Here is a 24,952-nt window from a genome sequence, read left to right as displayed (position 1 = left end):
GCTCATATCCATTCCACACCCGCCCTCCTTCCCCACTGTCGGAGTAGCCGGCAAGAAGGAACTGAGGAGCGGGCGGGCCGGCAGGGGTATATATCTGGTGTCATGGTGGCGCCACTCTAGGGGGCGACCTGCCGGCCCACTGGAGTTGCTAGGGTAAAAAGTTTCCGGCAGACGTGCACGGGCGGCGCGCACACCTAACTGGAATGGATATGAGCAACACATCTCGAAGAACAACAGTTACAAAGGTGAGTAACCGTCTTTTACAGTATAGGCAAGTGTAGTGAATGGTGAACAGAAGTTACATTAATTAAGTGAACAATTGAAAACAATTTCATTTATCAGTCCTACAGGCTTTGTCATGCAATGATACCAGATTACTTGCTACATGCATGGTGTGATCAAGTGTCCTACCATGGAGGACGGAATAAGGCTGCCCTGCCCAGAAACCTTCTGCAAAGGCTTTTGGAGTACCTCCAGGAGAGCTTCATGGAGATGTCCCTGGAGGATTTCCGCTCCATCCCCAGACATGTTAACAGACTTTTCCAATAACTGTACTGGCCGCGAATACGTCCCAAGTCCTCAGGGCAAATTAATCATTAAAAAATGCTTGCTTTTAAACCAAGTTTTTTATTTACAAAGGTACACTCGCCAGAGGTTCATGGCTTCATTGTGTGGGATAGTGGCTTGGGAGGGCTGGGAGGGTAATTCCGTCAGGGTGAGAAAAAGCTCCTGGCTGTTGGGGAGAATGGAGTGCTGTGTGCTCTCTGCAAGCTCATTTTCCTCTTCCTCCTCCTCATCTTCCCCGTCCGCAGAATCCTCAGCCATGGCTGAGATTACCACCCGCACCACGGACAGGGGTGGGGCGCTGTTGGCGGACCGCCCTAGAATTGCATGCAGTTCAGCATAGAAGTGGCATGTTTTCGGCCCTGCCCCGGACCTTCCATTTGCTTCTTTGGTTTTCTGGTAGGTTTGTCTGAGCTCCTTAACTTTCACACGGCACTGTACTGAGTCCCTGGTGTGGCCTCTCTGCATCATGGCCTTGGAAATTTTTTCAAATTTTTTTTTCATTTTGTCTTTTGGAACGGAGTTCTGTTAGCATGGAATCCTCTCCCCATATAGCGATCAGATCCAGTACCTCCCGTGCAGTCCATGCTGGAGCTCTTTTTCGATTCTCAGGAGACTGCATAGTTACCTGTGCTGATGAGCTCTGTGTGGTCACCTGTGCTGATGAGCTCTCCATGCTGGTCAAACAAGAAATGAAATTCAAAAGTTCGTGGGGCTTTTCCTGTCTACCTGGCCAGTGCATCCAAGTTCAGATGGCTTTCCAGAGCGGTCACAATGCTGCACTGTGGGATACCGCCCGGAGGCCAATACTGTCGATTTGTGGCCACACTAACCCTAATCTGACATGGCAATACCGATTTCAGCGCTACTCCTCTCGTCGGGGAGGAGTACAGCAACCGGTTTTAAGAGCCCTTTATATCGATATTAAGGGCCTCTTTGTGTGGACGGGTGCAGGGTTAAATCGGTTTAACGCTGCTAAATTCAGTTTAAAAGTGTAGTGTAGTCCAGGCCTTAGACAGACAATGAACTCTTAACATCAGTGAAGCAATTGTATATGTAGTATTAAAACTTAAAGGGAGAGTCTGTAGTATTGGAGAGAGATGTTGTAAAATCCTAGGAAATAAAAATCCTGTTGGGAGAATTTTTCCGTGATGCACGTGGAATGCTTTTTCTGTTAGCTCTCTAAGGAGCCCATGAGAGTTAAACTGTTTAGAAGTTTCCACAGCTCGCATTACCATCAGATAGCTTGTGCCCAAGAGCATAGAATGTCTGAGATGGAGGACTGGGTTAGAGGAAAGATAGATGGAGGGCTATCTCGGCTTGTCATTCTGATTGTCACCCTTTCTACCTTCTTGAATCCCTTTTCCACACTAACCCTATATGCATGGAATAGAATGCCCTTCCTGAGTTAGCCTGCAAGGCCACTCCCGTCCCCTCAGTCACATCTCCACTTAATACCTTTTTCTACTATGAAGCCCATAAGAAATGAGTCAAACACATTTATTGACATACTCTTGTTTTTAATACATTTGTTGCTTAATCATCCTGTGAACTAGCCTTTGCTGAGTAACTGCTTAATTTTACTGGTGTAACCTAAGAAGAAGGATGGCATTGGTCTTGTTAAAGCACGGGACTGGGATTGAAAAGATGTGTCGTGGTTTCTGCTCTGCCATTTACTTCCTTTGTAACCTTGAGCAAGTCATTTAATCTCTCTGCTGTTCAGTTCCCCATCTGTCAGTTGAGGCTACCAATACTTCCTCTTCCTGCTCTTTGCCTGTCCTGTTTATTTAAAATATAAATTCTCTATAGCAGGGACTATCTCATATGTGTCTATTCAATATCTAGCACAATTGGCCCTGATCTTGGTTGGGCCCTCTAGATACTACTATAGGCATGTGCAGCACATTTTCATTAGGGTGTGCACCCAGGGAGCCCTGCCCTAGCCTGCCCCCGCCATGCCCCCATCCACTCCCTCCTACTTCCTTCCCTTGACTTCCCCCCTCAGAACCTCCAACCCCCCCCCCCCCCCCCCGCTCCTTGTCCCCTGACTACTCCCTCCTGGGACCTGAGCCCCTAACTGCCCTCAGGACCCAACCCCCTATCTAAGCCTTCCTGCTCCTTGTCCCCTCACTGCCCCCCTAGGACCTTACCCCCTACCTGTCCCCTGACTGCCCTAACCCTTATCCACACCCCTGCCCCCAACCAGACCCATGGGACTCCCAGGTCTATCCAACCACTCCCCAGCCCCTGACAGGACCCCCCAGAACTCATGACCCATACAAACCCTCCCTGCTCCCTGCCTACCCCAACCCTTCTCCATACCCCTGCCTCCTGACAGGCCCCCCCCGATCTCCCGACTCATCCAACTCCCCCAGCTCTTTGTCCCCAGCTCTTTGTAGCACATCTCCAGAGACCCCCACCCTAACTGCCCCCCCAGGACCTTCCTTGTTCGCTGTCCCCTGACTGTCCTGACCCCTATCCACCTCCCGCCCCCTGACAGACCTCAGGACTCCCATGCCCCATCCAACCCCGCCTGCTTCCTGACTGTTCGCTCCAGAGACCCCCCCGGTCCTACCCCCCCCCCAGGATCCCACCTCCTATCCAACCCAACCTGCTCCCTGTCCCCTGACTGCCCCCCACGCCATATCCAATCCCCCCGGCCCCGGACCCTTTACCATGAGGCTCCTAGCAGCATGTTCTGTTCCACTCAGAGCCAGACACGCTGCCCCAAGGGAGCGGGCATCCCCGCCCCCTCAGAATGCTGCGCGTGCGATGTTATGGTTCTGGATGAGCAGGAAGCATGTCTGGTTCCCCGCGGAGCCAAACACTGCCCCGCAGGAGCGTGCAGCCCCAGCCCCCAGAGCGCTGCGCACGCGGCAGCATGGCTCCAGGGGATGGGGAAGGGGTAGGAGGGGCCGGCGGCTTGCTGCGCTTGGCTGGGCGCTCCGGCCTGGGAGCACAGACCTCGTGGCTTGCCGCACCAGGAGAGTGGGCCCACCCCTATATTAGGGTGTGCCTGGGCACACCCGGCACACCCCGTGCGCACGCCTATGGGTACTACTGTGCTACAAATAATTCTCTTCCAAACCCCTCAACTGTTTTGTTATCTTCTTCCTTGCATCATGTTTGACATTAGATTGCTAGATTTTCAGGGTAGGGATCATGTCTTATTTGTGCTGTGAGGGACATCTAACGTGCTTTTGGTTGCTATAAAATAAGAAGCAACAAGAGAATATAACTTAGTTTCACACAGCGCTTTACATATTTAAAGTGCTCCAAAGACTTTTGCAAAATAATCAGATAAATATTTTCAGTGCGATCTGCAGTGCCTGTATAGAAAAACACAGACGCCAATATGTGGCTGATAATAGCTCTTAAACAGCATTGGACATATCACATAAGTAGCTCATTTGTTGAGAGATGATTCATGGATGTGCTGGGGATGGGAGTATCCCAGGAGGTGCTGGTCAAAATTCTTCCATCAAATAGAAGGGAAAGTTGGAATGATTTCCTTTTTCTGGACTATTATCATTATTTGTATTATCTTAATGCCTTGCCAGAGGTGGCTTATCCCTAGGGCTCACAAAAATACTTTTCAAGAACGTAACTGATTAGCTTTACAATGGCCCATATGGCATCAAACTGATGATGCTTTTCTTATGGTTTGGAGAAAGAGTTCAGGCCGCAAAGTGACTGGAAGGTTTGTACTGGGGAATTCCCCTCTCTAGGGAAATTTCCACCAGTAGAAAACTGGTGGAGGTAGAACCATACCAGGTCTGTTGCTCAACTCTACCAGCTTCTGTGTCTGTCACTTAAATAGAACATTTGTTTCTGACAATTTAAAGGGGTTCTAGTGTACCGTGTTTTATAAAATATGTCATACAACTACACCATATAGTGAAACCAGGATACCCATAGACACCATTTTAAAGTCTTTCCTTCATCTATGATAACTAAAACAAGATACATTGCACTGAATTGTAAGATCTAGAATTATTCAGAGATTAATAGAGATGGTGGCTGAGATACAGAATTTGTACCTGTATCCAAATTGCTCCAAGGTTTAGGGGAGTTTGGTTTTGTGGTTTTGGTTCAGAACTGCCTCTAGAAATAAGTGAAAAGAAAAATGTTCCATGGGATCAGAGTAAAGAATTTAAAATAATTAAATAAAGGTTACTCATGATTATGAAACTTACAAAGCCAAGCAGTAAACGATAGGTTATATGCAGAAAATACATGAAAGTAGATAATAATAACAAAATAAAGGTAGGATTTTTGGAATCTTAGTCAATGCAATTATAACTAAGGCTATGTTTTAGTCACAGATATTTTTAGTAAAAGTCATGGACAAGTCATGGGCAGTAAATAAAAATTCACAGCCTGTGACCTGTCCATGACTTGTACTATATACCCCTGACTAAATTTTGCAGGAGGGGGGCAGGGGCACTGCAAGTGCTTGGGGGGGTCAGCCTGGGGGCGCCGTGAGTACTTGGGGGGCACAGTGGGTGCTCGGGGAGTAGGGTGACCAGATGTCTCAATTGTATAGGGACAGTCCTGATATTTGGGGCTGTCAAAAATATAAAGGGAAGGATAATAACCTTTTATGTATGCAGTAGCATAAAATCCCTCCTGGCAGATGTACTGAGGGGGTTAAGAAGTTCAAATAACCTGGTTGGCACCTGACCAAAAAGACCAATAAGGAAAGAAGATACTTTCAAATCGAGGGTGGGTAGGGGGGACAGGAGTTTTTGTTTGAGCTCTCTTTGTTTGTTCCTTCTCTGGACTGAAAGAGAGACCAGGCAGGTAAAACCGCTCCTGAAAACATACCTGAAATAATACATCTAAAATTGCAGAAATTGTTAGTAAGGGCAAGGAAATGCATTAGATTATCTTTTGTTTTAGCTTGTGAATTTTCCCTATGCTAAGAGGGAGTTTTATTTCTGTTTTTTGTAACTTTGAAGCTGAACCTAGAGGGGAGTTCTCTGTGTTTAAATCTTTTTATTACCCTGTAAAGTTACCTTCCGTCTTGATTTTGCAGATGTGATTCTTTTACTTTTTCTTTACATAAAGTTTTTAAAGAACTTGTTTGATTTTCAGTGTCCTAAAGACAAAAGGTCTGGTTGGTACTTACATTATTCTCAAGCCTCCCCAGGAAAGGGGGTGAAGGGACTTGGGGGAATATTTTGGGGGAACAGGGACTCCAAGTGACCCTTTTCCTGAATTTTTGTGTAAATCACTTATTAGTGGCAGCAATACCATCCCAGGACAAGGAAAGGAATTGTACCTTGGGTAAGTTTTAACCTAAGCTGGTAGAATATAAGCTTAGGGGATCTTTAATGCAGGTCCCCACATCTGTACCCCAGAGTTCAGAGTGGGGAGGGAACCCTGACAGAGGCATTGTCTTATATAGGCTCCTATTCTCCCCTTACCCTGTCCTTACTTTTCACACTTGCTGTCTGGTCACTCTATTGAGGGGGAGCAGTCTGGGATCCCTGCTGGTGCGTGGGGTGTTAGCGGGACGGGCGGGCTCCCTACCTCGCTCCTCGTGGCTCCCCAGAAGCAGCGACATGTCCCTCCCTCAGCTCCTAGCTCTGCGCACTGCCCCCACCCAAGTGCCAACTCCACAGCTCCCGTTGGCAGGGAACTGTGGCCAGTGGGAGCTGCAGGGGGCGGTAACTGTGGGTGGAGGCAGCACACAGATCTAGGAGCTGAGAGGGAGGAACATATTGCTGCTTCCAGGGATCCCCTGAAGATACACACCACCCAGAGCCCTCACCCCCCCATGCCCCAGCCCTGAGCCCCCTCCCTCACTCACCCAAACACCTGCTGCTGCTGTGGGGAGGAGAAGGGCAGTGACCTGGGACTGACCCAGCAGTGGCCAGTGTGGCTGGCCCCGGAGCTGCCCGAGCTCCTCAGGCAGCCCCCAGTTCAGCCGCATTGGCCTCCGCAGAAGTTCCGAAAGTCATGGAACCTGTGACTTCCGTGACCTTCGTGACAAACTTGCTCCCTTAGTTATAACATGATGGGCTTGTGACAAATAAGATGGCACCTTCTGCTGATTGGCTCAAGAATCACATTTAGAAGACTGTACAGTAAGGGGATTTCAGTTCCTCAAATGAAGTATGACTTGGTTGTAAGAAGCATATGCTGCAATTCCATCACCAGTTATTATAAGGTAGGCAACAGCATATAGAGAGAGTTGTAGAAGAGAGAATCAAGAGCGAACTATAAAAAACATGGGGATATGTTGCACAGAGGGAGATAATAATGTAAATCTTCCTTAACTCTTTAGAATTAAGTCATTATTAGTCAATAAGGATATCGAATCAAACTGAGCAACACATGATCACCACCAAGCAAACCTTCTGTTAATGCTTGTTCTTGTCAGGAATGATGCCACATGGTGCTTTTCAGAGGGGAGTTTCAAAGGTTGTAACTGTGAAACCACTGCAGCTAACATCCAAGCTTATACTGAGAGAATGTAGAGGTTGGAATATTGCACAACTGAAATCGTATCATTAACTTTTCAAACATAGTCTAGAGTGTTAGAGGTGGTCAAGACGGGTAAGAAGTGCATCTGAAAAATCTGTGGGCTGCTTGAGCTTGTGAGGTCAGGCATATGTTTCCTATGTTCTTCAACCAGTTCTACAAAATGATTCTTTATTCTGATCCTGCAGGTGCTTATCTCCCTAATCTAAGACAACTGAAATTGAACAACAGTTTACTTGTATCTGTGAGGTAAGAAAGAAACCATAATTGGAATAAACATGAGGAATATGATGCCTTTCCTTTCCCTGTTTGGATGATAAATTATTCGTTTCTGCTGCCTTTATTCCCTCCCACCTCTTAAAAGCAGTATAGGAAAATTCTATTTATGTCCAATAACCTACAGATTTAGGGCCAGGATCTCAGCTGGTATAAATCAGCATAGCTCCAGTGTTACCAATGGTGTTACACTGGTATATCCTAACTGAGGATCTGGAATAAAATGCTGGCCTCATTGACGTCAAAGGGAATTCTGTCATTGACTTCAATTGGGACAGGATTTCGCCCAAGTCTGTAGTGAGATGGGTTATTGTGGTGGAGTATATAAGCCTCACACTGGGACTGAAAGGGTTAAGTAGCCCTGCCCACTCCTCCTGCCGAGCATGCTACAGCTGTAGGTGGGTCTTAAAAGGGAGCCAGACAGCTCAGCAAATGCCTGGCAGGGCAGGGAGAGAAACCTAACCTGAGAGCTCCTAAAGAAGGATGCTCCAGGAGCCTTTCCCTGGGAAAAAGAACCTGCCTTCTGAGCCCAGAGGGGTGGAAGGTTCCATTACTCTTTCTGCACTACCTTGTGTCAAACTGTAAGACTTTGTTGGGAGAGTGGGCGGTAGGAAGTGGCCCAGGGAGGCAGCTTTAAGGCATTCCTGGGTGCTGGACATTGTTGCCTCTTACAGAGTCCTGAGCTGGAGTCCAGGGCCAGGGCTGCCCTACCAACCACGCTTGTTACGAGCATGAAAACCATCACTTCCAGACTCGCTCTTGGGGAAGTAAGGGGAGAGTAGAGACTTGGAAAACACTGCAACTGGGGCTGGATGCCCGCAGGGGGTCAACAGATAGACTGATCCCCCCCAGTTGTGAGGGCGTGGGACCCAATATCTTCCTTGGAGCCTAATTAGTGACCTGACCAGAGTGTCAAATCAACACCCACAAAAAGGCAGACCTCCAAGGGCATAAGAATGGCCAGTGAGAGACACTGGAGGCGGGGTGAGTAGAGACCTAATATCCTAAACTTTAGGCGACAGCAACAGTGAGCACTGCCCAACACAACTTGAAGGAGAATGTGGTCTCTCATCCCAGGTCTTCTGAAGGGCCTTGCAGGTGGGGGAAAGTATGGATCTAGACAACTCGATGAAGTGACGGATGGACAGCCAGCAACTGCAGGCCTCCCAACAGCAGCAGGAACAGAACCAGCTGTTTCAGCAAATGGCTGCCCAACAGTAAGCAGCACACATCAACAGCAACAACAGCAGCTCATCTGGGAGCTTGAGGCAAAACAGCAAGAGCAGCAATAATGCCTGGTCCAGCAGGTGGCAACCCTTTTCTAACTGAGAGAGACTAGCACTCCTGCCCCAAGGTTTCTCATAAAACACACAAAGATAGGACTTCAGGACAACCTGGATGCTTTCCTCTTCAGTTCTGAAAGGGTCACCACAGCAGCTCGATGGCCATCTGTACACTGAGCTATTTTGCTGGCACCTTATCTTACTGGGCTAGCTCAAGCTGTGTATTGGAGCCTCAGCTCTGTGGATACGCAAGACTATGCACAGGTCACGGCGGCTATTTTAGACATCTTTGATATCAATGCCGAGATCCACTGACAGCGCTTTCACTGGGAAAAATTTCTCCGGGGGCCTGACCTTGTGCAGCAGCCCAGAGCTTTAAAAAACATTGTTAGTGGTGACTCCAGTCCAAAAAGCAGACCAGGGAGCTGGTGGCCAAGCAGATCATACTGGAGCAATTTTTGGAAATTCTCCTGGCTGGGGGATGGGAGCAAGTGTTGTGGCACAGGCCTGAGACCTTAACCCTCACAGTACGGCTATCAGAAAACTATATGGCAGCTGCACGCCCAGCCAGTGGAACACCCAGGCCTGAAGATGCTCATTAAGATCTACAGACTGTATAGGCTAAGGATCTCTCAGCCTGGCAATGGGAGCAAGCTCCAAGGAACCAAATACCAAGCCTAGTCCGCCAGATGATCCACAGCTATGGCAAGACCCCAGAAGCCTGGTCTCACTAGGAATAAAGTACTGGGGGAAACCCAATCCTGAAGGAAGGCCCCACTCTGACACCCAGCTTCCCCTAGGGCAGTCAAGGGATAGGGCAAATCCCTTGATCAGAAGTTGTTTTTCACATGGACAGTGAGGACATTTCTGCTGTGACTGCCTCTTAATGGTTAGCAACTCTGAACAGGCATGGACAGCTGATACCATGGCTAGGAAAAGAGGCCTGATCAAGGTATTAGTTCCTGTGTGGGCTACTGGGGTAGAAGTATACTTGGGGTGCAGCCAAACATTGGTTAGGGAACAGCTAACAGTGTCCCCAAAGTTGCCTCCGAATCCTATCTACTTCCAGTGTGTTCATGTGGATATGTGCCCATATCCCACAAAGGAGGTACAGTCAATTGTGGGAAGCCTTACAGGAAGAGTATGAGCAATTGTGGCCTATACACTAGATTACCTGGTGATTTTTGGGCTGGGATTGGGAGTTTTTCAGGGATGTCATGAAGTCATGGGGCAACAACCCCCTGGAAGGGGCAGGCTCTCATGTAGAGGCCCCTGAGTCACAAAAACCTAAAGTTATCAGGAGTCGGAGAGACAGAAGATCCGAGCAAAGGGAGCTCCCGCAGAAGCAGTGCCCTCCCTGCATTCAGGAGAAGCAGAGGATCTCACAGTCCCTAGACTTAAACCTGCTGGCGGCAGATGTAGATTTTGTAACAAACAGAAGGACAACCCAACCCCAAGCAGGGCATATGCTTGCTCTTTATAAATATATCAGAGGGATTAATATTAGGGAGGGAGAGGAATTATTTAAGCTTAGTACCAATGTAGATACAAGAGCAAATGGGTATAAACTGGACACTAGGAAGTTTAGACTTGAAATTAGACGAAGGTTTCTAACCATTAGAGGAGTGAAGTTCTGGAACAGCCTTCCAAGGGGAGTAGTGGGGGCAAAAGACATATCTGGCTTTAAGATTAAGCTTGATAAGTTTATGGAAGGGATGGTATGATGAGATAGCCTAATTTTGGCAATTGATCTTTGATTGTCAGCAGATAAGTATGCCCAGTGGTCGGTGTTGGGATGTTGGATGGGATGGGATCTGAGTTACTGCAGAGAATTCTTTTCTGAGTGCTGGCTAGTGAGTCTTGCCCACATGTTCAGGGTTTAGCTGATCACCATATTTGGGGTCGGGAAGGAATTTTCATCCGGGGCAGATTGCAGAGTCCCTGGAGGTTTTTCGCCTTCCTCTGCAGCGTGGGGCATGAGTCACTTGCTGGTGGATTCTTTGCAGCTTGAGGTCTTCAAACCACAATTTTGAAGACTTCAATAACTCAGACATAGGTTAGGGGTTTGTTATAGAAGTGGATGGGTAGGGTTCTGTGGCTTCCTTTGTGCAGGGGGTCAGACTAGATGATCACATTGGTTCCTTCTGACCCTAGAATCTTTGAGTCTATATGACCAATTTGCCAGTATAAATTGGTGAGATGGTAAATACATGACTGATGAAGCAGTGGTTTTTATTTGAACTCACAGAGGAGAGACTGTATCAGGTGGCGAAGGACCCTCAAATCAGAGAAGTAAGGAGTACAATTTCTTGTCCTGAAGAAATTCTGCCGCAAAGTGCTGCACTGGTGCATGCAATATCTTGGGAACGAAGGAGGCAAGGAAAGACCCTTAAGAGGGTGGCCCTCAAATTTTATTCGTGGGGGCACAAAAAGAGATTAGGGACTGTTGCGCATTGTGCCCAGCATGTCGATGGGCAGGGCCCCAAAATTTCCACCATGGGCGGTGCATGAACCACCAGCTGGGGGAGGCTAGCTTCCAGCCAGGGTCAGATCTAACATTTTTGCTGCCCCAAGCAAAAAAAAAAAAAAGAGCGCCACTCCGCCCCCACGAGTACCGCTCGACCCCTCCCCAAACGTCACATCGAGCCCCCCAAGTCCCTGCCCCCCCAAGCGTCATGTCATGCCGCCTAAGTCTCCGCCCCCACCCCCGCCCCCAGCGCTGCCTGGCTGAACCAAAAAAACCAAAACCAAAGCCTGAGCGCCGCCCCGTCCCAAGGTGCCCCCCAAGCACGTGCTTGGTAGGCTTGTGCCTGGAGCCGGCTCTGCTCCCAGCCTCACCTCTTCCACCTGCAGCCCTGGAGCCAGGCCTCAGAGCAGAAGCAGCGGCCTGGGGGCAGAGTTTTGGGGGGCCATGCCGAGCCTCCCCCAACCTATGATACCTGCCACTCATGAGCTCCACTACTCCCTCTCCCAAAGTGATTGGAGTGCCCTTTGAGAGGATCAGTACGAACCTCATGGGACCACGAATAGAGTGCAGGTACCAGTGCATTCTGGTGATAATAGATTGTGTCACACTGCCCAGAGCCCATCTCCCTTTGCTCAACCACTGCAGCCTCTATCACCACCGAATCAATGAAGGTTTTTGCACAGGTAGATACTGAAGGAGATATTGATTGACCAGGGGATCAACTTTATTTCAAAGCTATTGGGAGAATTGTGTGATCTCTTGAAAATCAAGGTCTTAAAGACATCAGTCTATCACCTTCAGACATATGAGCTGGTGGAGTGCTTCAGTAAGATGCTGAAAGAGAAATTTATGACCTTGGATCCCTGTCATTGGTAGTGATTGCTCCCACCTTGCCTTTTCACGATCAGCGAAGTACCACAGGCATCTATGGGGTCCTTCCCATTAAAAGAAATCTTTCTAATAAGTTTAGCAGATTTGATCAGACAGTTATTAAGAGAATGGATGACATGGAGCCCCATGATGTCATTTGTTTGGAGTCAATTTCAGGCACAAAATGCTCATTCGATCACAAACGTCCTTATACATAGGGGCTCTGAGTCAATGGGAAAATGGTTAAACAAACAGTACTTAAAAATGAAACTCCTCATGTTTCATACTATGTATTTAGTTTTCCTTGTCCCCTTATTAATTATTAGATAAAGCCTATTTTCATGCTGGCCCATCTATACTTACTTGCTTGAAATGCCACATGACTTCAGTCATTTTCATAGCAACCTGCTGTTGAGTCATAAATACAAGATTACAATTTTGCTGCAGGAAAAGATATGTGGTGAAAGGAATGATTTTGTTGAAACATTTCTGCCAATATCTAAGGGAATATGGCAAATATTGCTTTTTGAATTATTGCTTTTTGAATTAAACTTGCATTCTAGTTTGCCTCAGTCAGAAGATCACTTTTTAAACAAAACAGATTTCCAAAAATTTCTTGTCCATGATATTATTCCATAGTAGAGATTTTGTGGAATGTTTGAAGGAAATTAGACAGTGCATAAATGTAATATTAGGGTTCCAAAAATGTGGAATTTTTCAATTCAGGTGTTTTGTTCTGGTTTTTTGCCTTTAATGTTTCAAAACCGGCATGGCCTAGGCACTCAAAATGTGTTTTACTCTATTGCCCTTCACATGGACTGGTGCCTCTTGCTCCTTTTGGAGATTTAGGAGGACAAACTAAGTATTAAAGGGGATTAATTGGAAGAGGTTTGGCCTAAGTTTCAGATTTTAAAAATTGAATTTGTCCCAAAACATGAAATTTTTGATCAAAATTATTTTTCATTGGAAAAATGAAAAATTTGCCCAAAATGATTTTTTTGTTTTGGGCAAAAAGCAACTTTTCCTCAAAAGTTTTGATGAATATATTTTGACCAGCTCTATCAGTTTTGCAAAGTCCTGGTGACTTGAATTGAAGCTTTAGGGAGATTTTTCTCTTGTCGTTGTACATGAGGAATCCAACTCCTGGCATGAAAAGATTTAACAAAATAATTCCTGACACCTGACATTCTTTTGGCCTTAGAAACTATCAAGAGTTAGTCTTTAGTTTAGCAGTAATTTTATCAAATACAATTCATAACTGTTTTGGCATGGATATCTGCTTTAATATTACATGTGACACTTGCCAGGCTCAGAAGTACCAGTAGAAGCCAGCCCACACCTCTTTTAAGTAAGCATGTCTTCTACATGTCAGTTAAATGAAATTGCAGGGAGTAGGCAAAGAAGGGACTAGAACCTGGCAGTGTTCCCAGACCAGAATTCTGCCTGCTTAGTTAAAAACAAGCAGCTCTGCTAGTGCAACATAGCAGTGGCTTTCAGACATTACTTCCCGTCTCCAGCAGCCTGTCTTGGGATAAACCTGGAATACTTAGGGGCCAAGCCCACACAAGCACAGTCTGTCTACTTGAACTATATTTCTGAGCATCTGTATTGTGTCAATTTAATACCTGTTATTACAACATCCTAAAATAAGATGCTGTCATGGGAGCAGCTATGACTGCGATAGTTAATGCTGCATAATGGTTTCCATCCTAGCCCTCTGTTTTTAGTCACTCATAACTGTCCAGAAATTTCACTTTTTGGGTTGAAATTTTCCATGCTTGATCTCTGTCCAAAAGGTGATTTTTTTTTTCTTAAAGAGCAAATAAGAGATTTTATGTTTTTGAGTATGAGGATAGTGGGGGAGAAATTCTCTTTTCTCATTATAAAAAATAATTCCTATGAACTTTTTTGAATAGCCATAAAGCCAGAATGGTTGGGAATAAGAAGCTGAAAACTGGCAGAGGCATTTTTAGTGATAAATTCTAGGTTGTTAAAGATAGACTGAACCACTGTTCAAACAATGAAAATATGGTGAGTATATCATAGAAGTGTGGGGCTGGAAGGGATCTCGAGAAGTCATCCAGTCCAGCCCCCAGCACTGAGGTAGGGCAAGTAAACCTAAACCATCCCTGACAGGTCTTTGTCTAACCTGTTCTTACAAACTTTCAGTGATGTGGATTCCACAACCTCCCTTGGAATTAGAAATCAAACTATCCTTGCAATTAGAATTTTTTTCCGAATAGCTAACTAAATCTCCCTTGCTGCAGATTAAGCTTCTTCCTTCTTGTCCTACCTTAAGTGGACACGGAGAACAATTGATCACAGTCCTCTTTAATACAATCCTTAACATTTTGAAGACTGGAATTTTTTTCCCAGATGTTGCGCATGTCTCTAATGTGATAGAAAGAATATCAGATACTATATTGTATGATATGACAAATAGTGTGTGGTCTTGTAATTAAAGACTGTATCATAATGCATGCACATGAGGAGGCATGATGCATATTGTCACTTTCCAACTTATGTGCTTATCCAGGCAAACTTAAATTTCTCAATGTTTTTGGCTGGAATTTCCTATTTTTTTAAGAGGGAAAATAATAAAAGCATTTTTTAAAATCTGAAAACAAGAGAAGGCCACTTCTGGAAATCAAACCACTTATATTTAGGTGCATAAATGAGAATTAGGAACCTACCTGTAGGCAGTGGTGAGCTGGAGCTGGTTCTCACCAGTTCGCAGGAACCGATTGTTAAATTTAGAAGCCGTTTTAGAACCGGTTGTCCCAGGACAACCGGTTCTAAAAGGGTCACCCTGCCCCGGCTCCAGCTCACCTCTGCTTCCTGGGCTCCTCCCCTGAAGGCTCTGCTCCTGCCTTCTCCTCCCCCTCCCCTGCTTCCCGCGAATCAGATGTTTGTGCAGGAAGCCTGGGACTCGGGAAGGCTCGGAAACAAGAAGCAGGTTGGCAAGGTAAGCTGGGGCGGGGGAACGAGGAGGGATCCAGGGAGGCATGGCGGGGCCCAGCCCAGTCCTGCTCCAGCTGAACAGCCCCAGGCCTGGCCGAGTGGCTCCGGCCCCGGGCCCAGCCGAGTGCCCCGGCTCCGGCCCCGCAGCTCCAGTCCCGACTCCGGGCCTGGGCCCACGGCTCCAGCCGAGTGGTGCCGGCCCCAGGGCCAGAGCCACTCAGCCAGGGCCAGAGCCGGGGCCAGAGCTGCTCAGCCGGGCCCAGGCCAAGCCAGGCCCGGGGTGCTTGGCCGGAGCAGAACTGGGCTGGGCCCCGCCACGCCTTACTGGAGCCCTCCTCACTCCCCCGCCCCAGATTACCTTGCCAAGCCTGGCACCAGCCAAGCAGCTCCCCACCTGGGCCCGGTCCCTGCCAAGCAGCTCTGGCTCAGCCCTGGCCTGGTCCAGTACCCGCAGCCTGGCCTCCAGCGCGGTAAGGGGGCAGAGAGCAGAGAGGGGGTGTTGGAAGAGGGCATGGGAGTTCGGGGGAGTGGTTGGATGGGGTCAGGGTGCTCAGAGGGCAGGGAACAGGGGGATTGAATGAGGGCAAGGGTCCTGGGGGGCAGTCAGGAAGCATCAGAGGTTGGATGCGGCAGTGGGGGCCAGTCAGGGGCAGGGGTTCCACTTCCAGGGGCAGTTGGGGACAGAGAGATGGGGTAGGGGCCCCGGGGGGCCATCAGGAATGAGAAGAGGGGTTGGGGCGGCAGGGGACAGTCAGGGGACAGGGAAGGGGGGTGGATGGGGTAGGGATCTCGGGGTGGCGTCAAAGAATGTGAGGGGTTGGATTGGGCAGGAGTCCCGGGGGGGCACAACCCCCTCGTGAAGTGAAGAGGAGGGAACCGGTTGTTAATTTTTTGACAGCTCATCACTGCCTGTTGGTACCCATTTTTTTAAATCTTGGCATTTAGGTCATCTACCTCACACTGGAGTTAAAGTTGTGTGTGTGATTGTGAGGAAATAGAGGTTGGTTATATAATATGTTGGAACTGAAAAGGAGTTTGATGTGGAGCTGAGGAATCATTTGGGTAGGCTGACGTTTCATTGGTATGGCTCGTGAGTTGAGGTTGATTGTTGGCTTAAAAGGTAATTTCCTGGAATTTTTATGATTCCATTGGTAGGGAATGCAGCTGAGCAACCTTAGCTGTAAATTCATGAGTTGTCTTTTTTGTGGGGGTAGTTTATAAGGTTTGCATTACTTTGGGATACCTCAGAATGGAAGGCACTATATAACTGCAAGCTATTGCTATATACCACATAGGTGGACAATAAATTCTGGTTTATTTGTCAAATAGCTATATTTTTTCAGTTTCAGTGTTTTTCCTACAGAGGTCTTTACTTTTTGAGAATATAGTATATGATGAAAAGGAATTAGTTCAGGTCCTTGTCAATTTGCTACATTACACTGATTTTATGAGGTTCTCACTTATTATCTCTATCCTTCTCGTATCAGCCAAGAAAATCTAGATTTATGAACTGATAATTAAGGAAGAAACATGGAACCTATTCTGAAGAGTGTGAGTTAAAAGACTCTCTTTCACTGTTTTGTGATGACACATTACTTGTCTTCCTAATGATTACAGCAAAAAGAACTATATTTCAAAACTAATGAGCTTTCTTCTAGTTTGGCTAGCAGCCTATATGTTTTATCTAATAGCTTTCATTCTAATTTCAGTGATGAATAAAGAGACGTGTGTAAAATGTTAGACATTTGCCTTCTTGGAAGGCGCTTTTTTTTTTTTTAACTGAAGTTGATTCTTGGTAACTTTGTGCCCATACATTTATAGCACAAGCAATAGTTAACCAGACTGAAAACTCTGCTCTATCAGCTACTGCCCACTACCTCCCATTCAGTTGTAGGGGTTGTAGCTCACGAGACAGCTGGGCTTCTCCAAACCTCACTCTTGCAGTTCCTTACAATAGAGAACTAACATCTGCTGCTTGGGGGCTGAAATTAATGTTACTGCACGTATGTGGTTGAACTGAGACGGGAAAGGTGGGTGCACATCAACAGAGCTCAGAGGATGTGGGAGGGAAGTAGGAACTGAGTAAAGATAATGCAGAACTCTGTAATCCAAATACAGACACATTTAAAATGTATCTGTGCTGCAGTCTGTGTTACATTCGGTTCTGAAGCTGGCCATGCACAACTGAATGAGAGGAAAGTCATGCTGGTGCACTACTGTCCAGTAAAAGTTGCAGGGAGACGAGGAGGTGGCAGTCCTTAACTAAAGGCTCATTCCTGCAAGATTCAGAGCACTACAACTGTTGCCTGCTCTTACACGTTTATCAAGAGTCTCGTGAAACTGGGTGTTTATCTTAAAGTTTAGCTGCTGGAGGCAAGTGATTACATGAGAATCTCCACATTCTTTTTTTTTTTTTTTTAATAAGTCCCGAGCCCTCATGGCTGTGGAGAAAAGCCTGGAAATGTGATGTGAGTGCACCCTAAAGACTTGGGGTGAAAATCTGGTCCCATTGAAGTCAATGAGAATTTTGCCATTGACTTCAGTGAAGCCAAGATTTCACACTCTGAAACCAGAAGGCAAATAAAAAGATGACAAATTTTATCGGTTTTGTATGGTTTTGTTTTTTTAATTTCATGACGTGATGACGTGTAAGCCAATCTGATGATTTGTGGGATGGGAGAGCCAGACTCATGATTTTTCAGTGCTTGGAATAGACAGTATTCCTCTCTGGCCCCAATCCAGCAAAGAATTTAAGCACATGCTTAATTTTAAATGCGTGAATAGTACTGCCAACTTCGGTGGAACTACTCACATTCTTAAAGGTAACCATGTGCTTAAGTGCATTGTTGGAGAGAGTCAAGAGTACTCAGTACCTTGCAAGCTCAAGTGCTAGCATATCGGTTACAGAAGCTTGAAGTATCAGTGCTGTGAAGTGGGATAGTGCAGTACTGCATAGGGAAGGGGTGGGCAAACTTTTAGGCCCAAGGGCCATACTGGGGTTGCAAAACTGTATGGAGGGCTACGTAGGGAAGGCTGTGCCTCCCCAAACAGCCTGACCCCCGCCTTCTACCCGCCTCCTCCCACTTCCTGCCCCTGACTACCCCCCCTCAGAACTCCCGAGCCATCCAACCCCCCTACTTCTTGTCCCCTGACCGCCCCAACCCCATTCACACCCCTGCCCCCTGAGACCCCATGCCTATCCAACCCACCCTGTTCCCCACCCCCTGACTGCCCCCCCATTCAGCCACCCCGTGCTCCCTGTCCTCTGACTGCCCCCCTGGGGCTCCCTGCCCCTTGTACAACCCCCTGGCCCCAGCCCACCTACCACTTACCATGCCGAGCAGAGCATGCAGAGCAGCATGTCTGGCTGCTGCACTGGCCAGAGCCAGACATGCTGCCACTGTACTAGGCAGGAGCATGCAGCTCTGCCGCCCAGCGTGCTGCCCACACAGCAGTGTGGCTCTGCAGGGCCGGGGGGGACAACGTGGCAGGGGCCGGGGGCTCGCCTCCCTGCCCAGGAGCTCAGGGGCTGAGCAGGACGGTCCTGCAGGCCATAGTTTGCCCACCTCTGGCACAGGGGGATAGAAATCCCACCCAAATAAGGGATATTTGGGACAGGTACCTTTGAAATGCGGGCACCATTCTCCCCAGTCTGGTTTTCTGCCTGTTACCTTTCACCTATATCTTTCATTTCCATTATTCTGCTACTTTCCGTTCCCCTTTAACTTTTCCATTTTTGAGATACTACATTTGGTACATAATTTAGATGCTGTACATGCATACAGTAATCCTTCTGCAACAATTCTTAGTGATGGCCTGAGAAATAAATCTCTCTGGATTCTTTTAGAATATGAAAGTTCCAAAATTCTAAAATGTTTTGTAAAATCATTTTCGTTTGCTCTTTTTATTAAAGATAAATATAATTCTTTACATCTTACTGTTACTATTTATTTGCATTGTTGTAGTAGTTGAGAGGTGTGAGTGCCACTGCATGGAGACAGACTCACGAGCTTTCCGGGGACTAGCATGCTACAGTAGCAGCATGGAAGTTATTTATTTTATTAATTTAGCAGCAAAGATGCAGAGCAACTCAGAATAATCTCACTGCCCCTCTGGCTCTTGTCTTAGTCCTCATCTCCAGGGCTTCTCAGTCCTTACATCCTTCCCCAGCTGAGGCGTCTCTGCAGCCAACTCTTGCTTGCTGAAACTCTCCAGCACAGGCTGTCTGCCTGACAGGTGCGGTGGATGCAGCCCTCTCCCAGGCCCTTCCCCATATCTGCTCCTCTCCTTGTTATGATAAACAGCTTCCCAACAGGGGAATCATTGTATGATCATGGGCTTGAGCAGCTACGCTCATGTGAAACCCCGGGTAAGAAATTGTTGAACCCCGGGTCCCATCTTGAGATTCCAGCATCTACACTGTTTTATGTGGGCCCAAATCCAAGCATCCATATCCTAGGCATTCTAGTGCCCTCCCAAAATGTGGCTGCTCTAGCCCTTTGTTTGGGGTGGAGTGGGGGAAAACTTCACAGTCCACCAAACTTGACTGTTCAGAAGACAAAGAAAGTTGGCCCATTGGATTATGGAATACTTTTCACAGATTCTCAGAGCACGAGTCCAGTGAGGCTGCATCTACACTGCAGAGCCATAGGGCTTGAACTTCTAGGTCCTGGCTTGACTCAGGCTCAGACCCTCTACCCACCGTGGAGTCCTGGAACCCTAGGTCTAAGCCCTGAGTTAGTGTGATTTGTGTGTAGATGGAAAGGGGGTTAGGCTTGAGCTTGAGTTCAAATCCTGGGCTAACGTTGCAGTAGAAATACCCTTTGAGAACTTTACTTTCAGGGAGGGTTTGAGGTGAAAGGAATATATGTATGTTGAGGAAGAAATAATGCCTGGATGTTGCACTGTTTTGGTTTTCTGTTTTTATGCTCACACCCAGAACACTCTTATTTACTCCACTGCTTAAGCTCATGCAAGTCCATAATTTCATAAATATTTTGCCACCCCAGGTCACAGCGTGAATGGGAGGTAGGATATCTTGCCCTAGATAATTTGAAAAAATGGTTCATTGTACCATTTCTTTCCAAGTGCTGATATCTCTGCTGCAGCAGGACCATCTGGGAACTAGATTCTGGTATCCCTAGATCCCTGCCACCTCATGGCACTATCTCGCTATCTGAACTCTGGCTAATTATTTTAGTAGTGAACCTCCCAGTAGGATTAGATCATGCTCTCCCAATGAAAAAATGCTTGATTCCCCTTTCAGCATTTCCTGATAATTTTTCCATGGAAGAGAGGGGGAAGTGTTTTCATCATGGAAAAAGCAGGGAAATCAGCCCCCTCTCAAAACTGATCGATTTCCTGAGACCTACTAGAGGCAGGGGCATCGGCATAAAACTTTGAGCCTGTGTACTAATTCAAGGTCCTCTCACTCTGCCTCTTCCACGTATCACTGTCTCTGGAGCCCCTCTTTAAATGGGATTCCGCAGTGCAGAGTGGCTCAATCAAAAGCATACATAGTGTGCTTAGGCTGTATCAGCTGTACGGTTGGTTTCCTGTGGGATCCGTTAAGGGCAATGATGTGAATTTCCTAGCCTGCCCCTTCCTATGTGAAGGGTCTGGGAATAGAAGGATTATGACCTGCCCCTTTGCACACTGAGGGGCAAGACTATCCCCACTCCAGCATTAGTGTCAGGAAGCAAAAACTCTGTATACCCGAACCTCTTCTGGTTCTCACTCTCTGGGTACCCCTTCTCCCTTCCTTTCCTCTTTAATGAAAATGAAACTTTATCATAGCCAAAGAAAATGTTTTAATTGAGCCCAATCATCATTGGTTTGGGTTGTACTTAAAAACATTGATAGTTTACAGTACGTAACTAGTTCAAATGGCCACACTGCAATATGAGTAAATTGAAGGGCCTAGTCTCAGCTGGGCCTGAATCCAATCTCTAATTTTGCAAGGTGCCGTTTTGCACCTCCAACAGATTGTAGACAGAAATTGTGGTATCTCACTATCAAGAGAGGATGCTTTTGGGGTTAAAACACTGGACTGGGATTCAGAAGATCATGTTCAATACCTTGATCAGCCACAATGACCTTAGGTATGTCACTTACTCTCGCTGCACCCCTCTTCCCCATCTGTTAAAAAAAATTGTTATAATTCTCCCTTTGCCTGTCTTGTCTATTTAAATTATAAGCTCTTTGGGTCAGGGACTGTCTCTTTCTCTGTTTGTGTACAGCACCTAGCACGATGGGGCCTTGACCCAGCTGAGGTCTCTGTGCACTACTGTAACACAAATAATAATTGTAATAACTAATGGATTTGTGTCTGCAGACAAGTATTTAGATGCGCAGCTATTACCATTTGCATCTGCAACTTTTCTACCCACTGTATTAGTGTTCACTTATGGGAACTTAGGCCCAAGTGATCTTTTTAGTCAGTGATGAAAGCGAATGGTTACAGTCAATCTTTGAGGAAACTAGGGTGACCAGATGTTCCTATTTTATAGGGACAGTCCCAATATTTGGGGCTTCTTCTTATATAGGCGCCTATTATCCTCCACCCCCTGTGCTGATTTTTCACACTTGCTGTCTGGTCACCCTAGAGGAAATCCAAAGACCTGAGAGTTGGGAAGTAATGGTAATTCGACTGCTGCTGGTAGAGCTGCCCAACCTTAACCATCTCCATAACAGCAGTGGTCCAAGCAGCCATCAGAAAGGTATGTCCTTATATAAACAGGTCAGAAAACCATAACAAGAGTGTAATGGGGGGGTTGTGGGTTGTTTTGATTCTTTCCTCCAGAAGAGCCCGTTGTCTGCAGCTTTTTTTTTTTTTTTTCCGGAAACAGTTACATTGAATAGAAAACTATGAGCTTGAAATGCAAGGGGGAAATGCAGCAATTTAGATTTATTTGCCTAATGGTAAATGGCATGCAACGTAACTAGAGGGTGAGGAGGTGAAGAAGAGATGCAGATAATATATATGATCAGTTCTGAGAGTTTGATTTCTGTAAAATCAGATTTCAATTGATTTAGTGATTTTCATCTTACATGAGTGCATTGCAGCTCAAAGGGAACCTGTTGCTATTCCACAAAAATCACACATGCACGTGTATTTCTTTCCCTGTAGGTCTATCATTTCTGTTTCGCTGTTTGTGACAGCCACGCCGCCACGTGTTGTGATCTTAACAGACTGCACAAGTCAGGCATGGTTGGGATGGGTCAGTACTTGCATAAAATAAATTAATTGACACCTCCATGTAATAGGAAATGGTGTCAGTTCTTTCTGACTCACCACCAATATTCTCTGTGTGGTAGCAGATGATGCTATAGTGCCAATGGAATTGGTATATTTTAGATGAGACAAAAAACAAGGTTCCTCACTACATGTGGCCATTAAAGATACCACAGCACTCTTTGTGACACTGGTGTTCAGGCCACATTCCAGTTTGGGTAATTACATTCTTTTCACCTAAATTCACCCTGGAGTTTCATATGGAAAAGGAATTCTTCACTTCCTTCCTTAAAATGTTATGTAGTACTATGGCACAATGTTAGAACCACCCAGAGATGGCTGGATTTCACTGCTGGAAGAAGTGATCCTTTTTCGTTTAGATCTGCATGTGTTAATTTTGTTGTTCCTATACTCCTGGCTCTTTGTAAAGCTTCACAGTTTTTAGTGTGGCATCTGTAATTAGTTGACACTATACTTTACAAATATTGTATATCTGTAAATACACTAAACAAACTGTGGGTAATCAATGTGTTTATACTTTTAAAAAAAATAATGGTAGCCTCTTTTTAGAAGATTGCAAGAACTTGGTGTTTGAATCTTGGAAGTCTTCCTAACATAATATAGCTATGGTAATTACCACGTCATAATAATAAATGTAAATAATGGCAGAGCTATATTTGCTTCATTGAGGTGCTGGGAACATGTAATCTGGTTTCTTGGTGGTAGAGAGGGCCGGGATAAAATTTTCAAAAGGTCTGTAGGCACCTAAAGATGAAAATAGGCAGCTAGTGTGCCTTTCTGAGTTAGGTCCCTAACTCCCATTGACCTGCTTAGGTGCCTAAATACTTTAGAAACTCTGGCCCCATGCAATTATATGCTGTGCTCACTGTTTTGTACTGTAGAAATTGTGTGATTTCTATTGTGCATCAAGGCCTTGATTCTCCAGTGCTCTGCAGCTGCTTTGTGAAAACCAGGACGTGTTGGGGGCCAAATTGAAAAAATCCAGAAAAAAAACCACTTTTTGGTAAGAAAAACCAAAAAAATTCAGTTTGGGTCAAACAAAACTATTTGTTTAACCCCCACACCACACACAATTGTTTTTTGTTTTGTTTTTTCATTTTAGGTTGTTTTCGGGTGTTTTTCACCCTCTCCCTCTTTTTTATATTTAGCTACATTTCTAAATGAACCACTGTGTTGAAACACAAAGTTTTGACCATTTTGAAACTAAACATTTCTAAATGGAAAGTCAAAAAGGCTTGTTTCAAAATGGCTGAAACAAATGGCTTTGGTTTTTTTTCTCTCCTGTGGCTGAAACTGTTGGCGGAATTTGATCTGAATTTGCAAATAGTTTCAGTGCATTAAAAATGCATTTACTGTCCTCCCAAAAAGTTTCACCCAGCATCAGTCCTTAGTCAAGCAAATCTCCCATTGACTATGATAAATAATCTGGGCTCGGTGGTGTAGAAATAAATCTTCCTTACTGTGAAATTCACAAATACACAGGTGTAATAATTAGATGAAGTAAGGTTTCCATCTCTCTCTTTACATTATAGTCTAACAGCTTAAGTGCCAGTCACAGCCTATTTATGTAGGATTTGTTCGTTTGTTTGTTTCCAGAATTTTTGCATCTTGGAGAATTTTTTTAAATGTTCATCTTAAAACAGTTAACATACATTGAAAGAAAATCATTTCTGTTAAAAAGAACAAGGAGTACTTGTGGCACCTTAGAAACGAACAACTTAATTTTCTTTAATAGAAATAAATAAATAATCTCATTTTCTACCATCTGTACTCTAGCAATGGCTTCAATGGGAATTTTTCCTAACGTCTGGTCTACACTTAAAATTTAAGTCAATATAGCTGTGACGTTATTGACACGAACTGTGACCGTATAGATCATTGTTGCAACCAAGGTCCTATGGTTGCACCAGGTCTTGTACAGAGGAGGTCAAGTGGGGTGTCTGTGGAAAGGTTATAGTTTGCTGGTTATGATTATGCTGTCTGTATATGTGTATCCTTTTTGTATCTGAAGTTATGAATATTGGCTATGTACTTGTATCTCAGTGTGTTTGATTCCAAGCAGCCTCAGTGAAGCATTTGGTAAGCTTCCTGAGAAAGGACTATTTTCAGTAAGTGCCCAATCAAGAAACACTTAACTGATGATTGACTTTGGGAGACACCAATCCACATCTGAGCTTTCCTGGGAACGTTCAAACTAACATGTAATCCAGGGGTCGGCAACCTCTGGCACACAGCTTGCCAGGGTAAGCACCCTGCCGGGCCAGGCCAGTTTGTTTATCTGCTGCGTAGGCAGGTTCGGCAGATCGCGGCTCCCACTGGCCACAGTTCACCGTCTCAGGCCAATGTGGGAGGCCTGAAGCCACGGCCAGCACATCCCTAGCTGGCCAAACCTGCCGACGTGGCAGATAAACAAACTGGCCTGGCCTGGCCTGCTAGGGTGCTTACCCTGGCAAGCTGCATGCCAGAGGTTGCTGACCCCTGATGTAAAAAATGGCATCGGCCTGCAAAAAGCTGAATCATTCATGGACATGTGAATTCCCTGGTGGCTACAAACTCCATCTTGTTGCTGTGACTTTGCAGCATAGATGCACCCTTAGTAAACTAATCCAGTTGGTTTACTTAAAAATTAAAAATTACTTAAAATTTCACAGGAACATCAGTTTGGAAGTCATTGTGCTGCTGCATTGCAGAATTATAGGGAGACATTGAAAATTCATAGAGGGCTTTACGTTATAGCATAGTATGAAACTGCTAGAATTAAACAATCTTGTAAGTGAGAGTCTGTTC

General features: G+C 45.8%; 1 protein-coding gene and 1 long non-coding RNA gene across 4 annotated transcripts in view; both read left to right on the top strand.

Moving 5' to 3' along the window:
* Positions 1 to 24,952, top strand: part of LRRC56 (leucine rich repeat containing 56) — a 125,257-nt gene that overhangs the window by 55,689 nt on the left and 44,616 nt on the right. For all 3 annotated transcript variants that reach the window (XM_030560705.1, XM_030560707.1, XM_030560706.1), the window contains one exon: positions 7,242 to 7,302. In XM_030560705.1, the coding sequence (XP_030416565.1) occupies positions 7,242 to 7,302 (61 nt within the window). The remainder of the gene's footprint in view (positions 1 to 7,241; positions 7,303 to 24,952) is intronic.
* On the top strand, positions 13,412 to 24,338 carry LOC115650558. Its single transcript, XR_004000126.1, has 3 exons — positions 13,412 to 13,422; positions 16,738 to 16,742; positions 24,225 to 24,338. It is a non-coding gene; the product is annotated as an uncharacterized LOC115650558 (long non-coding RNA).

Source organism: Gopherus evgoodei, chromosome 4 (assembly GCF_007399415.2).
Source record: "Gopherus evgoodei ecotype Sinaloan lineage chromosome 4, rGopEvg1_v1.p, whole genome shotgun sequence".
NCBI classification, from domain to species: Eukaryota; Metazoa; Chordata; order Testudines; family Testudinidae; genus Gopherus; species Gopherus evgoodei.
This window is presented reverse-complemented; position numbering and strand designations above follow the sequence as displayed.